The sequence below is a fragment of the Hyperolius riggenbachi genome, chromosome 10, assembly GCF_040937935.1.
Source record: "Hyperolius riggenbachi isolate aHypRig1 chromosome 10, aHypRig1.pri, whole genome shotgun sequence".
In the NCBI taxonomy this organism is placed as follows: Eukaryota; Metazoa; Chordata; class Amphibia; order Anura; family Hyperoliidae; genus Hyperolius; species Hyperolius riggenbachi.
Window position 1 is genome coordinate 225,710,406 of NC_090655.1, and position 15,140 is coordinate 225,725,545.

General features: G+C 46.8%; 1 protein-coding gene across 2 annotated transcripts in view; it reads left to right on the forward strand.

Annotated features, from left to right (window-relative positions):
- The window catches only part of LOC137534632 (uncharacterized), a 40,253-nt gene extending 32,934 nt beyond the window's left edge, over positions 1–7,319 (forward strand). For both annotated transcript variants that reach the window (XM_068256230.1, XM_068256231.1), the window contains exons 16-17: positions 10–76; positions 2,202–7,319. In XM_068256230.1, coding sequence (XP_068112331.1) covers positions 10–76; positions 2,202–3,844 — 1,710 coding nt within the window. In that variant the 3' untranslated portion in view covers positions 3,845–7,319. The remainder of the gene's footprint in view (positions 1–9; positions 77–2,201) is intronic.
- Positions 7,320–15,140: the final 7,821 nt, after the last annotated feature.

Here is a 15,140-nt window from a genome sequence, read left to right on the forward strand (position 1 = left end):
CGGCTTTAGAGTGCAGAAGAGACTGAGGTGAAAGCTTTGATTGAGATTGAAGATGAAGAGAAGACTTATGGAAAGAGTGAGTAGCGGTCAACATAAGGGATGTAATGCTGATGAATACATTTAGATAACAGTTCTAGACAGAGATGTACCATATATACTCGCATATAAGCTGAATTTTTGAGCACAAAAAATGTGCTCAAAAGTCCGCCTGTCGGCTTATATGCGAGTCATAAACTTTTCAGCTGTGGACACTCACCTTATGCAGGGCCCCGAGTGGAGCGTGCAGCCAACAGAGTGGAGTAAATGTCATCTAGTGCAGCCGGGTTGAGTGGATACAGAGCGGGCAGGTGTTGCCGGCATGACGATCCTGGATTACTGTGGCATGTGCAGCGCCGCTCACTATTGCAGTGATAAGCGGCCGGTAAGAGAATAGACAGAGCGGGCAGGCTTTGCAGGCCACCTGGAGTCAGAGCAATTGTAGTGCTGCACAGTTTTGCAGCGATGAGCAGAGGAAGAGCGGGTGGAGTTTGCATAGCAAGCCGGGAGATATCTAATGTGCAGCGCTATGATGATCCAGAGAGAGCGTGGTGTGTTAGGCAGGGTAAATCTCCAGTACAATCTTGAAGTCACTGTATGCAGGACTTGCACATGTGCTAATTGTAATATTAACACATGTTAATTTGAGCACATGTACAAGTCCTTGCTACAGCTGACTTCCAGATTGTACTGGAGATTTACTGTACTTAAAATGAGCTCTGTCTGCTATCAGTCCAGTATCGAATTGTAGATTGTGAACATTTAATGGAGTTTTAAGCCACTGCATTTCCTACCCCCGGCTTATTTGCGAGTCAATAATTTTTCCCTGATTTCTGATGTAAAAGGTGGGGGGGTCGGTTTATATTCAAGTATATATGGGTAAGCTGAATGTGAAAGGGTCATTTCAGTTCAGGGAGGCGGCGCAGCACTTTTAAAAAAAAAAATATTTTTTTTTTAAATCGTGTAGCTAGCCTAGCGCTAGCTACATGATAGCCGCTTTGCAGCGGCATCCCCCCACCCCTTCTGATCGCCTCCGGCGATCAGAGCAAACAGGAAATCTCGTTCAGAACGGGATTCCCTGTTTGGCTTCCCCTGTCGCCATGGCGACGATCGGGCTGACGTCATCAACGTTATCCACATCATGGCTTCTGGGGGAGTCCCGATCCACCCCTTAGCGCTGCCTGGCGATGATAGGCCAGGCTGCGCATGGGGTCCTGGGGGGCCCTCTAACAAGGCGAATCAGCACGGAGTGGCGGCGATCGGCTTGTACATGCAGCTAGCAAAGTGCTAGCTGCGTGTAACAAAGCAAAAAGTGTGGAAATCGGCCCACCAGGGGCTGAGAAATCCTCTGCGGCGGCTTACCCCGAGCTCAGCTCGGGATTATCGCCCAGGAGGTTAAAGGACCACTGCTTCGAACAAAAGCACACTCTGTAAAGGGCTATGTGAAAGTCCAACTAGATTCCTCAGTATAACATCAGGTTCCCAACATGAGATACTGTACACCATATGTAAAGCTCATCTCCATTCCTCAGTATCATAGCACCAACAAATGTGGAGGAGATACTGTACACCATATGAAAGGTCCATCTCCATTCCTCAGTATAATATCATTAATAAATGAGGAGGAAATACTGTACACCATATTAAAGGCCCATCTCCATTCCTCAGTATAACATCATAGCACCAACAAATAAAGAGGAGATACTGTACACCATATGAAAGGTCCATCTCCATTCCTCAGTATAACATCATAGTACCAAAAAATGAGGAGGAGATACTGTACACCATATTAAATGTCCATCTCCATTCCTCAGTATAACATCATAGCACCAACAAATGAGGAGGAGATACTGTACACCATATGAGAGGCCCATCTCTGTTTCTCAGCATAACATAATAGTACCATTAAATTGCCCACAATATTCCAGTAGACACAAGATAGGTGCATCTCCATTCCGCACTGTAGCAGTGCATTCAGTGATGTACACAGTGCCCTACCATGCCAAAGTCATTTTAGTTGTATTGCACACTCCTCCTTTTATACTGGTGTGTTACCATTGTGTGCAGTTCAATGTCAGAGCTCTGTGACACTTTCCACTATTATTCAACAGTACAAAGCGGGGACAATGAACACACTTTTCACAATGTTATTGTTTCCCGTGTAGATGGAGAGGCTGTGGGGATCACCTTGGAGGGATGTCTAATCTCACCTCCAGATGATAATGCAGAAGAAAATGGCGTCACTCAGTATTCTCCAGGAGGAAACCCCATTACTGGAAATACACCTCACAGACTTCACCATGAGGAGAGATCACTGGATCCCTCTAATCCTGAAGAATCTGCTGACAGATCACATTCTCTTACCCCAAATATCCAGCCGAGATTTCACACTACCGATAGATCGAAAGATCTGCCTAATCCTGAGGAATCATCTTCTGGTAAATCTCGTACTGATATTAGACAGGGAGGAAAGAAGATTTTTCAGTGCTCTGAATGTGCCAGATCTTATAGCACAAAGTCTCTTCTCACCGTACATCTCCGGCGGCACAAACGCAAGTGTGCGGTTATTTGTTCAGAGTGTGGGAAAGGCTACAGTAGCAAAGGGAATCTTTTCAATCACCTCAGGACTCACAAAGGTGACCGCCCTTTTGTGTGTTTGGAGTGTGGGAAATGTTTTATTCACAAACATCACCTTGAGAGACACCAAAAAATTCACATGAGGAAGCGTCCCTTTTCATGTTCTGAGTGCCAAAAAAGCTTTTTTCTCAAAGAAGAACTTCATAAACACCAAAGACATCACACAGGTGAGGGTCTATTTTTGTGCTCAGAGTGTGGGAAAAGTTTTATCATTAAGGGACACCTTATTAGACACCAGAGGAGACACACAGGGGAGCGTCCTTATTCATGCTTAGAGTGTGGGAAAGCTTTCTCTGAGAAATCAGGCTTTCTTAGACACCAGAAATGTCACACAGGTGAGCGGCCATATTCATGTTCAGACTGTGGGAAAGGTTTTATAGAGAAAGCAGGTCTCATCAAACACGCAAGACATCACACAGGTGAGCGTCCATTTTCATGCTCAGTATGCGGGAAAGACTTTATTGAAAAGGGACACCTCAATAGACACCAGAAAAGCCACACAGGTTTGCGCCCTTTCGTGTGCTTAGAGTGTGGGAAAGGTTTTTCTGAGAAAGAAGGCTTTGTTAGACACCAGAGATGTCACACCGGTGAGCGGCCATATTCGTGTTCAGATTGTGGGAAATGTTTCGCTGAGAAAAAATACCTCCTTATACACTCGAGACATCACACAGGTGAACGTCCATTTTCATGCTCTGAGTGTGGGAAAAGTTTTATTGCTAAGGGACAGCTCTTTAGACACCAGAGAATTCACAAAGGTGAGCATTCTTTTTTATGTACAGAATTCGAGAACAATATCACGGAGGAAAAAGGAAGTCACAGAAGTGAGAGGTCCTTTTCATGTTCAGAGTGTGGGAAAACTTTCTTGGATAGGCGAGAGCTTCTTAGACATCAGAAACGCCACACAGTGGAGCGTCCATTCTCCTGTCCACAGTGCAAGAAATGTTTTAAAGAGAATGCAGACCTTCTTAAACACCAGAAACGTCACACAGGCATTCGGCCGTTTTTGTGTTCAGAGTGTGGGAAGAGCTTCTTTGAAAAAGCAGACGTTAAGAAGCACCAGAGACGTCACCGAGGAGAGAGGCCATTTCCGTGTTCAGAGTGTGGGAAATGTTTCACAGAGAAAAGTAATCTGATTAGACACCAGAAATTGCACAACAAGACGTGCCAATGACAAACCTAGGGGGACATCTCATAAGGTGAAATGTTTCTGGCTGCAGAAATAATGGCTACCAGTACAAACACCAGGGTAGTAACACGCGTTGCACAGTTAGCCCAGCCTGCACTACCTGGCCGTTGCTATGGTATCACATGTTGCACTAGTAGCGTCTCGCTTGTTACCCAGGTAACACAAGCTGCACTAATTGTGCAATGGTCAACTAAGTGCTGCAGAACTCGAGGTGTAGTGTGTTAAGTGAAAACCCTTAAAGGGGAACAGGAAATAAGGAAAGGCGCTCTGAGACTCTGGTAGTCAGTAATGTGCTATCCCATCCAGGACAGGTCTTCCCTGCGTCTTTTCTCTTTTCTTATTTCCTACTTGTAGTGGACTTTTGGAGCGGCCTGAGCTCAGACTGGTTTGGCCTGATTGCACCCAGGGAGACATCCAAACTTCCATCTTTGTTTGTTGAAAGGGAGTAGGCACATTTCCAACACTAAACTATTTGCTTTTCAATTTTTTTGGACAGTAATTGCAACGCACGCCATTCCTCTGCTATTAGAATGGGCATTTTACCAAGAGTCTGTGCGTCATGTCCTTTGTGTGATATAGGTTGATGCATTTGTATAAATCCTTGTCCCTGGCCATTCATTGAACCCGGGGTTTTATGCATTAGCAATAGGAATGGTCATCAAGTAAATTAAAGGATGCATGAGCTGAACACCCTATCCCCTAGAAATCTCTGTGCCCCTCGCCATCCAGTCTCCGTTGCAGCTGGAGACCTAGGTTGGCACGGGTCCCCGGCCGCTACTGAGAGGACAGCAGAAGACTGGATGACAGCAGAACTGGGGCCAGGGACACCGAGACTTCTAGAGGCTGGAATTAGACCCAGGTAAGTAACATTTTACGAGCTGCATTCAGCTCATGTATCCTTTAATGCATTCTGTAATTTGAATTATGCCTGGTGACTTTTATTGGCCCAGTTCTCAGCTGCATACAATTTGCTTGCAAGCTGAAATTTTTAACTTGACCATTAAAAATGGCACCTGCCATACTTCTCCCAGTAGAGGTTTCTTGCAATGCTCAGCAAAGGGGCTGGAGCACTTTGTAATGATGTTTGTTTTTCACTTAAAGCGGACCTGAACGCAAAAGTCCTCTCTGCTCTAAAACATACACAACAGAATAATAACCTTTAAACAAAAAAACCATTTCTTTGTTACAGCTGATACAAATCCTAAAAGAAATCTGCACTTTTTCCACTTCCTGATTCATGGAAGCAGACATATTGTTAACATCCTGTGCTCTCAAATGTGCTTATCTGCCATAGGCAGTCATGGGACGCAGGGGAGAGATCAGATTCCATTTTGTGATTAGACACACATGAGGGGGAATTAGACAGGCTAAATGCTCTAAATACATATAGAGTGCATTTCTCTTTGTTTTCCTTCTGTCCTGTGCAAGAGTTCAGGTCCACTTTAAGCTTTTCCTGGTTCCCACTGTTGCATTCTGGGTTTGTAACAAGATCAGTTTTTTACGCAGACACGCCCCTGTTACCCGCCCTCTACACAAAGCTAGTGCATTTCTCCACTGCTCTCTTCCCTGACGCACTCATTTTCATTAGTAGAGCTATTAATGTGGGGTGGGTGGATCCTTGGGATACAGCATCACATTGGCAGTCAGGTGCTCAGCTTTTCAGTTTCTCTTTCTGGAGATTTTTCATCTGCAGCTATGGAGACAGCGTGGTTCAGAAAGGCACAACCCTCATTAATAAAAAAAAAAAAGAGTGTGCTTTAAACTACAAATGGGTATGCTGATAATACTTGCAACTGTACTTGATCAGTGGCATTTGCCTACACCACTTTATCAAGCACCCTGGAGAATTGATGGTGTGCCTTCTCCACTCCATTGTGTTTCAGAAATGCACATGCCTCATAAATGAGATGGTAAATCTGTATGGAACAAACATTTTTTTTTGGACACATATTTATAATATAAACTTTCCTGTATAACTTTGCTTTGATTCCACCTTAAAGGCGAAAAGCTAAAAAATTAAAAATTCATATTTTAACCTCCATATAATATGTGCATGTGTCCCAGATTAAATGCAATATTAATATTTCACGTATCTGTCACTTACATAAGGCATTTTAATCAGCCATCAGCCAATTCTGAACCTCTTACCAACAGGATTTGGACTAGACCAGGCCGGCCTGGGGCAGTTGTAAAGCCAGCCCACCGCTAAATGGCTGGATTCCTCTCCTCCCATCCTCTCCCTACCGCCGTCCATTTTACACAACAACGCAACAAACTTCCCCAATGGCCTGTTCCAGCAGTGATCTCCACGGCAACAGTGTTGTCATGTTACATGCCGTCGTTCTGTACCAGCGTTGCCATGGAGATCCCCGCTGGAACGATTGATTGGGTGACTTAAACCCAATTATCTTCGCCCGCACAAACTGGAGGGAGATGGACAGAGTAGCAGTGGCCCACATTCTAGAGGTATGCGCCCCGATCCTGCACAAGTTTGCCCACTCCTGGACTAGTCCATTTCCTCCTGGGGGATTCTCAGAATTTATTTTATTTTCCAAAGCACCCCTTGCATGGCGGTTACTCAGTCTAACTGCCAGAATAGTGTGCACAAAATTTAGCAGGCTGGCTAGGATCATTGTTTAGATCAGGGGTCCCCAAACGTTTTGGGTCGAGGGCTGGGTCAACATAATTCAGACTGCTGGAAGGCTCCCTCCAGTTTGCTGATCTATACATAAAATGATGTAGTTGACTTTGCGGGCCAGACAGTGAAGCATACCCAGGTGACAACCTGCAGTCCAATTGGACAGCAGTGTCACCGACCTCATGTGGAATTTGATTGGAAACCAGCGAATTACTGCTTTCTGGCTTCCATGTGGATGGGTGGTGCCAGCACTGCTATTCTATATGTGGACCATCAATATTTGAAGATGTAGCTGACTGCATCTATAAGTAATACATTATGTGTGTGGGGGGGCCGGTAAAAGAGCCTCAGGGGGCCACATTCGGCCCGCGGGCCTTAGTTTGAGGATCACTGGATTAGATCCTTTCCAGGGAATGTTTTTAAAACAATAAAAATAAAGTTTGAGAATCCCCCATGAGGAGATGGACTAATCCAAAACCTGTTGGTAAGAGGACCAGATCTTTCATATCGTAATACCTATTGTAAGTGACAGCTACACAGGAAGTACAAAATTTACAGTTCATTTAATCTGGGACAAGTTTGTATATGTGTACATATGGTTTTTAACTTCTACAATTTTACACCATAGTCCCTGTTTAAGGAGGAAGAAAGGAAAACAGAGATAGAATGAGTACAGAGTGAGTAGAAAGACTTTTTTTAGGCACATAATGATACGTATTGTCAACACAGCTATGTGACCTGCAAGACCTGTGTGGTCTACAAGGAACATTGTATATAATGTATTACTTCTAATGTCATTAAATTGTGATTATTGTTTAGTAAGTACTGTGTTTTGGATTGTTATTAAGGAATGTATTGATGTTTTACTAACTTAATACATAATTACTAGGACTATCCTATGAAGCTCGATAGCAAAGCCCTGATTAGTATTATTTAACAATATTTAAAGGGGCAGTATGGCGTAAAATTTAAAATATGTGCAAACATAAACAAATAAGAAGTACGTTTTTTCCAGAGTAAAATGAGCCATGAATTACTTTTCTCCTAATAGGTAGTAGAAATCTGACAGAAGTGACAGGTTTTCTTGATAGGGGATTCCCAACTCGGGATTACCACTCTGAGCTAAAGATTTCCATCCTGAGCCTAACTCGGGGTTACCGCCAAGGAGGTTAAATCCTTTTTAGGGAATATCTTCATAAAGTTATTCTTTATGAAGATATTTTATTTAGGATACGTTATTCTTTATGAAGATATTCCCTAAAAAGGATTTAAACAATGATGCTGGCAAGCCTGCCTGCTCGGATTCGCAGTTTTTGGGCAGTTGGACAGAGCAACTGCCATTTACTAACTGCTTTTGAAAATAAATAAATCCCTGTGAATCCCCTATGAAGAGATGGACTAGTCCAAAACCTGTCACTTCTGTCAGATTTTTATACTACCTATTGTAAGTGACAGCAAGATAGAAAAGTAATTTATGGCTCATTTTACTCTGGAAGAAATGTACTTACATATATTTTAAATTGTAATTTTTTTCGCCATAGTGCCCCTTTAACTATATAGAGTATGATAGTTTTGTATGCTTAAGCCCAAAAGAATGTATGCATTAACAAAAGAAAACTAGGGCTTCTAAATGAGCAATACATAATAGCCAGCTGCCAATCACTGTATTGATCCACCATTTCTAACAAATAGAAACATGGTACCCCAACAGTGAATAAATAGCATCATCATGTACCCGTCAATAAAGCCTAGCCTGCCGCCAGCTACAATAATATAAGTCTAATGTCAGATACAGCTATCCTGTATAATCCCCTGTGTCGCTGCATCCTCCTCCTGTGAGGCATAGAGCCTGTTATATTAACAGGCTTAGATATACTAGTACTGTAATACATATAAGCCTGCAATCATTCTCTAGAATGAGTATCTTCAATTTGTAATATGGTGGGCTGAAATTGGCACTGAATACAGCCGTGGCTGCACAGTTAGCTGGAGCCTCTTGTCCACAAGTGTCTCTGTGCTACTGTGCAGGTGCGGCTGTACTCGCGTGGGTGCAGCACGTTTAGGCTCCTGCACAAAGAGGAATCCAGATGTGAACTTCAAGAAGGCACCGGACAGAGGTGATGGACTGGAGGAGGACAGGGAAGCCTCTGCAGGATAAAGAGCCTTCCTTCTTCCTAGGTAAGTAACTGATTTATGGTACAATCCTCCTCTGGTTTTCCTTAAAGGGAGTCTGAAGTGAGAATAAAAATAATAAAAACATACCTAAGGAGAGGGAAGGCTCTGTGTCCTATAGAGCCTTCCCGTTATCCTCCCTGTCCCCGCATCCCCCGTTAGCTGTCTACAATGGTTCGATTGTATACTGTTCTGCTCTCTGCTGGATTGGGCTGACTTTGGCAGTCTGCGAAAGCACTCGGGCTTCTGAAGATGGGCCGCTCCATACTGCACACATGCGAATGCCCTCTCACGCGCGTGCGCAGTACAGAGCCTCGAGGCTTCGAGAGCCCCAGAAGACTTCTAAAGTCTCTCGTGGTGGGAGATTCAAATGGAGGAGCCTGCAGGGGAATGAGGAGAACTGGAAAGATCTATAGGAGCCAGAGCCTTCCTTCTCCTTAGGTGAGTATCTGTTTTTATTTTCTTCAGACTTACTTTAACCTCCCTGGCGGTTAATTTTTTTTGCCAAATTGGCAAAATCCTTTTTTTTTTTATTTATTTTTTTTGTGTTTCATGTAAATCTACCAGAGTGGTAGCTACATGAAACACCACTAGAGGGCGCATGAGTCCCTCTAGTGCGATTGTCGCCGGCATCAATAACAAACAAGGGAACGCGTATATAATGCGTTCCCCTGTTTGGCTTCTCCTGTCGCCATGGCGACGATCGGAATGATGTCATGGACGTCAGCTGACGTCAGACACCTCCAATCCAGCCCATAGCGCTGCCCGGAACTCATTGGTCCGGGCAGCGCAGGGCTCTGGCGGGGGGGGGGGGCGGGGCCCTCTTGCGCCGCTGCGTACGGGCGATGCTAGCTGCGCGTACAGCATTTTGAATGGAGGCAATCGCCCCACCAGGGGCTGAGATATCTTCCTGCGCGGCATAGCCCGAGCTCAGCTCGGACTTACCGCCAGGAAGGTTAAGCACAGTTTAGAAACACAACAGATAGGAAAGAATACATTTCACACTATCTAGCACAGGGGTCAGGAACCTTTTTGGCTGAGAGCCATAAATGCCACATATTTTAAAATGTATTTCCGTGAGAGCCATACAATATGTTTCAAACTAGGACAGTGCGCATGTGCAGCAGAGGGCTCACATCTCCCTGTTGCCATGGTGATGTGTATACAGTTGATCCGCCTGGCAGCGGAAGTGTCAGACACGTCTTCAGCTTCTCTTGGGTTTCGGCAACATCAGCAATTTCCCTGAGCCAGACAGGAAAAATACAGACTAACAGCTTGTACAATTAGCTAGCTGACTTGGGGGTTTATTCACTTTGTAGGGCGAGATCCTCGCACTTTGGTCCCATAGGCTGCCTGTCAAGTGACAGGCAGCCCAATGGGCCAATCAAAGTGCAGAGATCTCGTCCTACAAAGTCACTGGACCTGACAGGGTCCAGAGTGGGACAGTTAAAACAGTTGTTCGTTTTGGGGGGAGCGAGAGTAAGTTGGTAGTGCACACTACAGCAGTAGCGTGCCTACTTTGAAAATGTTACTTGCACTGCCACACTAAGCTGTGCTGCTTGAGCAGTGTAGCTTAGTGAATCAACCTCTATGGATTTGTCTGTGAGCCGGATGTAGCCATCAAAAGAGCCACATCTGGCTCCCGAGCCATAGGTTCCCTACCCCTGATCTAGCACATACTTATGGTACTATAGTTCTTTGCATATCGACTTACAGACCTCGGAAGGAGTCCTGTGTAGAGTTGGGCCGAACGGTTCGCCTGCGAACGGTTCCATGCGAACTTCAGTGGTTCGCATTCGCGTCCCGCAGGCGAAGTTTTGCGGAAGTTCGGTTCACCCCATAATGCACCATGAGGGTCAACTTTGACCCTCTACATCACAGTCAGCAGGCCAAGTGTAGCCAATTAGGCTACACTAGCCCCTGGAGCCACTCCCCCCCCCTAATAAAAGGCAGGCAGCGGCGGCCATTAAGCTCACTCGTGTGCCTGCGTTAGTGAGAGTAGGGCGAGCTGCTGCAGGCTGTCTCTCATAGGGAAAGATTAGTTAGGCTTAGCTTGTTCCTGGCTGCATACCTGTTCTGTTCAGTGAGCCCACCATACCTGTTCTGTTCAGTGAGCCCACTGGATACCTGCATACCTGTTCAGTGAACCTGCCACTGCATACCTGTTCTGTGAACCCACCACTGCATACCTGTTCTGTGAACCCACCACTGCATACCTGTACTGTGAACCCACCACTGCATACCTGTTCAGTGAACCCACCACTGCATACCTGTTCAGTGAACCTGCCACTGCATACCTGTTCTGTGAACCCACCACTGCATACCTGTTCAGTGAACCCACCACTGCATACCTGTTGTGTTCAGTGAACCCGCCACTGCATACCTGTTGTGTTCAGTGAACCCGCCACTGTATACCTGTTCTGTTCAGTGAACCTGCCACTGTATACCTGTTCTGTTCAGTGAACCTGCCACTGTATACCTGTTCTGTTCAGTGAACCCGCCACTGTATACCTGTTCTGTGAACCTGCCACTGCATACCTGTTCTGTGAACCCACCACTGCATACCTGTTCTGTTCAGTGAACCCACCACTGCATACCTGTTCTGTTCAGTGAACCCGCCACTGCATACCTGTTGTGTTCAGTGAACCCGCCACTGTATACCTGTTCTGTTCAGTGAACCTGCCACTGTATACCTGTTCTGTTCAGTGAACCCGCCACTGTATACCTGTTCTGTTCAGTGAACCTGCCACTGTATACCTGTTCTGTTCAGTGAACCCGCCACTGTATACCTGTTCAGTGAACCCGCCACTGCATACCTGTTCAGTGAACCCGCCACTGCATACCTGTTCTGTTCAGTGAACCCGCCACTGCATACCTGTTCTGTTCAGTGAACCCACCGCATCAGTGCGCATACCTGTGCAGTTAAGTGAACCCACCTACCTACGTGAGTGCACGCAGTGTGATATACCACTCCGTGCATACCCGATATGGACAAAACAGGTAGAGGAAGAGGTAGTGCCAGAGCCAGAGGAAGGCCACCCGGCAGGTCTGTGCGAGGTCGTGTAAATGTAATTTCGCGTGGACCTGGCCCACAGTACAGTGCTCGGAAGAAGGCACGTCCCATCACCTCCCAAGATTGTCAGGACGTGGTTGAGTATTTAGCGACACAGAACACCTCATCTTGCTCAGCCACCAGCGCTACTACTAGCACCACTTCCGCTGCATTTGACACTTCGCAAGAATTATTTAGTGGTGAAATCACTGATGCACAGCCATTGTTGTTACAGCCAGATGAATTTTCACCAGCTCATATGTCTGAGTTACGCAGCAACACTATGGATGTAACGTGTAAGGAGGATGAAGGACCTACTGATGGTGCATGTTTGGATTTTTCTGAGGCAAGCGAAGCTGGGCAGGATGATTACGATGATGACGATGATACGGATCCTCTGTATGTTCCCAATAGAGGAGATGAAGAGGGGGACAGTTCAGAAGGGGAGTCAGAGAGTAGTAGGAGGAGAGAAGTTGCTGAAAGAAGCTGGGGCAGCTCTTCGTCAGAAACAGCTGGTGGCAGTGTCCGGCACCATGTATCGCCACCTATGTACAGCCAGCCAACTTGCCCTTCAGCATCAGCTGCTGAGGTCCCCATAGTGCCCACATCCCAGGGTGGCTCAGCGGTGTGGAAATGTTTTAATGTGTGTGCCTCAGATCGGAGCAAAGCCATCTGTTCGCTCTGCCAACAAAAATTGAGCCGTGGAAAGGCCAACACTCACTTAGGGACAAGTGCCTTACGAAGGCACCTGGAGAAAAGGCACAAACAGCAATGGGATGGCCACCTGAGCAAAAGCAGCAGCAGCACACAAAAGAAAAGTCACCCTCCTTCTCCTCTTCCTCCTTCAGGTGCATCATCTGCTTCTGCCACTTTCTCCCTTGCACCTTCACAGGCACTCTCCTCCACTCCGCCTCTGCCCTTGAGCGCTTCCTGCTCCTCTGCCCACAGCAGCAGTCAGGTGTCCGTGAAGGAAATGTTTGAGCGGAAGAAGCCAATTTCGGCCAGTCACCCCCTTGCCCGGCGTCTGACAGCTGGCGTGGCGGAACTGTTAGCTCGCCAGCTGTTACCATACCGGCTGGTGGACTCTGAGGCCTTCCGTAAATTTGTGGCCATCGGGACACCGCAGTGGAAGATGCCAGGCCGCACTTATTTTTCTAGAAAGGCCATACCCCAACTGCACCGTGAAGTTGAGAGGCAAGTGGTGTCATCTCTTGCGAAGAGCGTTAGGTCAAGGGTACACCTGACCACGGATGCCTGGTCTGCCAAGCACGGGCAGGGCCGCTACATTACGTACACAGCCCATTGGGTCAACCTGGTGAACGATGGCAAGCAGGGCGCAGCGGACCAAATTGTGACACCTCCACGGCTTGCAGGCAGGCCTCCTGCCACCTCCTCTCCTCCTGCTACATGCTCTTCGCTGTCCTCCTCCTCCTTGGCTGAGTGGCAGTTCTCCTCTCCAGCTACACAGCCCCAGCTCCGCAGGGCCTATGCTGCATGCCAGGTACGACGGTGTCACGCCATCTTAGACATGTCTTGCCTCAAAGCGGAGAGTCACACTGGAGCAGCTCTCCTGGCTGCTCTTAAGAAACAGGTGGATGAGTGGCTGACCCCGCACCACCTGGAGATAGGCAACGTGGTGTGCGACAACGGCAGCAATCTGCTTACCGCTTTGCATATGGGGAAGCTGACACACATACCCTGCATGGCACATGTCATGAATCTAGTTGTTTAAAGATTTGTGTCAAAGTACCCTGGCTTAGCGGATGTCCTGAAGCAGGCCAGGAAGTTCTGTGGGCATTTGAGGCGGTCTTACACAGCCATGGCACGCTTTGCGGAAATTCAGCGGAAAAACAACTTGCCGGTGAGACGCCTGATTTGCGATAGCCCGACTCGCTGGAATTCGACCCTGCTCATGTTCTCCCGCCTGCTGGAACAGAAGAAAGCCGTCACCCAGTACCTCTACAACTACAGTAGAATGAAACAGTCTGGGAAGATGGGGATGTTCTGGCCCGACAACTGGACACTGATGAGAAATGCATGCAGGCTCATGCGGCCGTTTGATGAGGTGACCAACCTGGTGAGCCGCAGTGAAGGCACCATCAGCGACTTGATTCCCTACGCTTACTTCTTGGAGCGTGCTGTGCGTAGAGTGGCGGATGAAGCTGCGAATGAGCGTGACCAGGAACAGTTACGGCAGGAACAGGCATGGGACCAATTTTCATCAGACCCAGCTGTTTTCTCAACACCTGCGGCAGCACAGAGGGGGGAGGAGGAGGAAGAAGAGAAGTCATGTGCAGAAGACGAGTCAGACTCAGAGGATGATGAGCAAGGTGGTTCTTTGGGGGAGGAGGAGGAGGAGGAGGGGACGGCGGCAGGAGAACAACCGCAGCAGGCGTCACAGGGGGCTTGTGCTGCTCAACCTTCCCGTGGTATTGTTCGCGGCTGGGGGGAGGAGGTTGACTTACGTGACGTCACTCAGGAAGAGCAACAGGAGATGGATGGTACATCTGGATCCGACTTTGTGCAGACGTCGTCTTTTATGCTGTCCTGCCTGTTGAGGGACCCCCGTATAAAAAACCTCAAGGGGAATGAGCTGTACTGGGTGGCCACACTACTAGACCCTCGGTACAGGCACAAAGTGGCGGACCTGTTACCAACTCACCTGAAGGTGGAAAGGATGCAGCACATGCAGAACAAGCTGTCAACTATGCTTTACAATGCCTTTAAAGAGACTCCGTAACAAAAATTGCATCCTGTTTTTTATCATCCTACAAGTTCCAAAAGCTATTCTAATGTGTTCTGGCTTACTGCAGCACTTTCTACTATCACAGTCTCTGTAATAAATCAATGTATCTTTCCCCTGTCAGACTTGTCAGCCTGTGTCTGGAAGGCTGCCAAGTTCTTCAGTGTTGTGGTTCTGCTATGAACTCCCCCTTCCAGGCCCCTCTATGCACACTGCCTGTGTGTTATTTAGATTAGAGCAGCTTCTCTCTTATCTTTTACAAGCTGGATAAATCGTCCTCTGAGCTGGCTGGGCTTTCACATACTGAGGAGTTACAGACAAGGGCAAAGCTGTTTGCAGGAAGAAAAGAGCAGCCTGAAACTTCAGTGCATGAGAATTGCAGGGGGAAAGAAACACACAATGATCTCTTGAGATTCAAAAGGAAGGGTGTATACAGCCTGTTGTGTATGGATGTATTTGCTATGTGTGGACATACTGTACATCAACCTACTTCCTGGTTTGGTGGCCATTTTGTTTGTTTATAAACAAACTTTTTACAACTGTTTTTAACCACTTTTAATGCGGCGAGGAGCGGCGAAATTGTGTCAGAGGGTAATAGGAGATGTCCCCTAACGCACTGGTATGTTTACTTTTGTGCGATTTTAACAATACAGATTCTCTTTAAAGAGACTCCGTA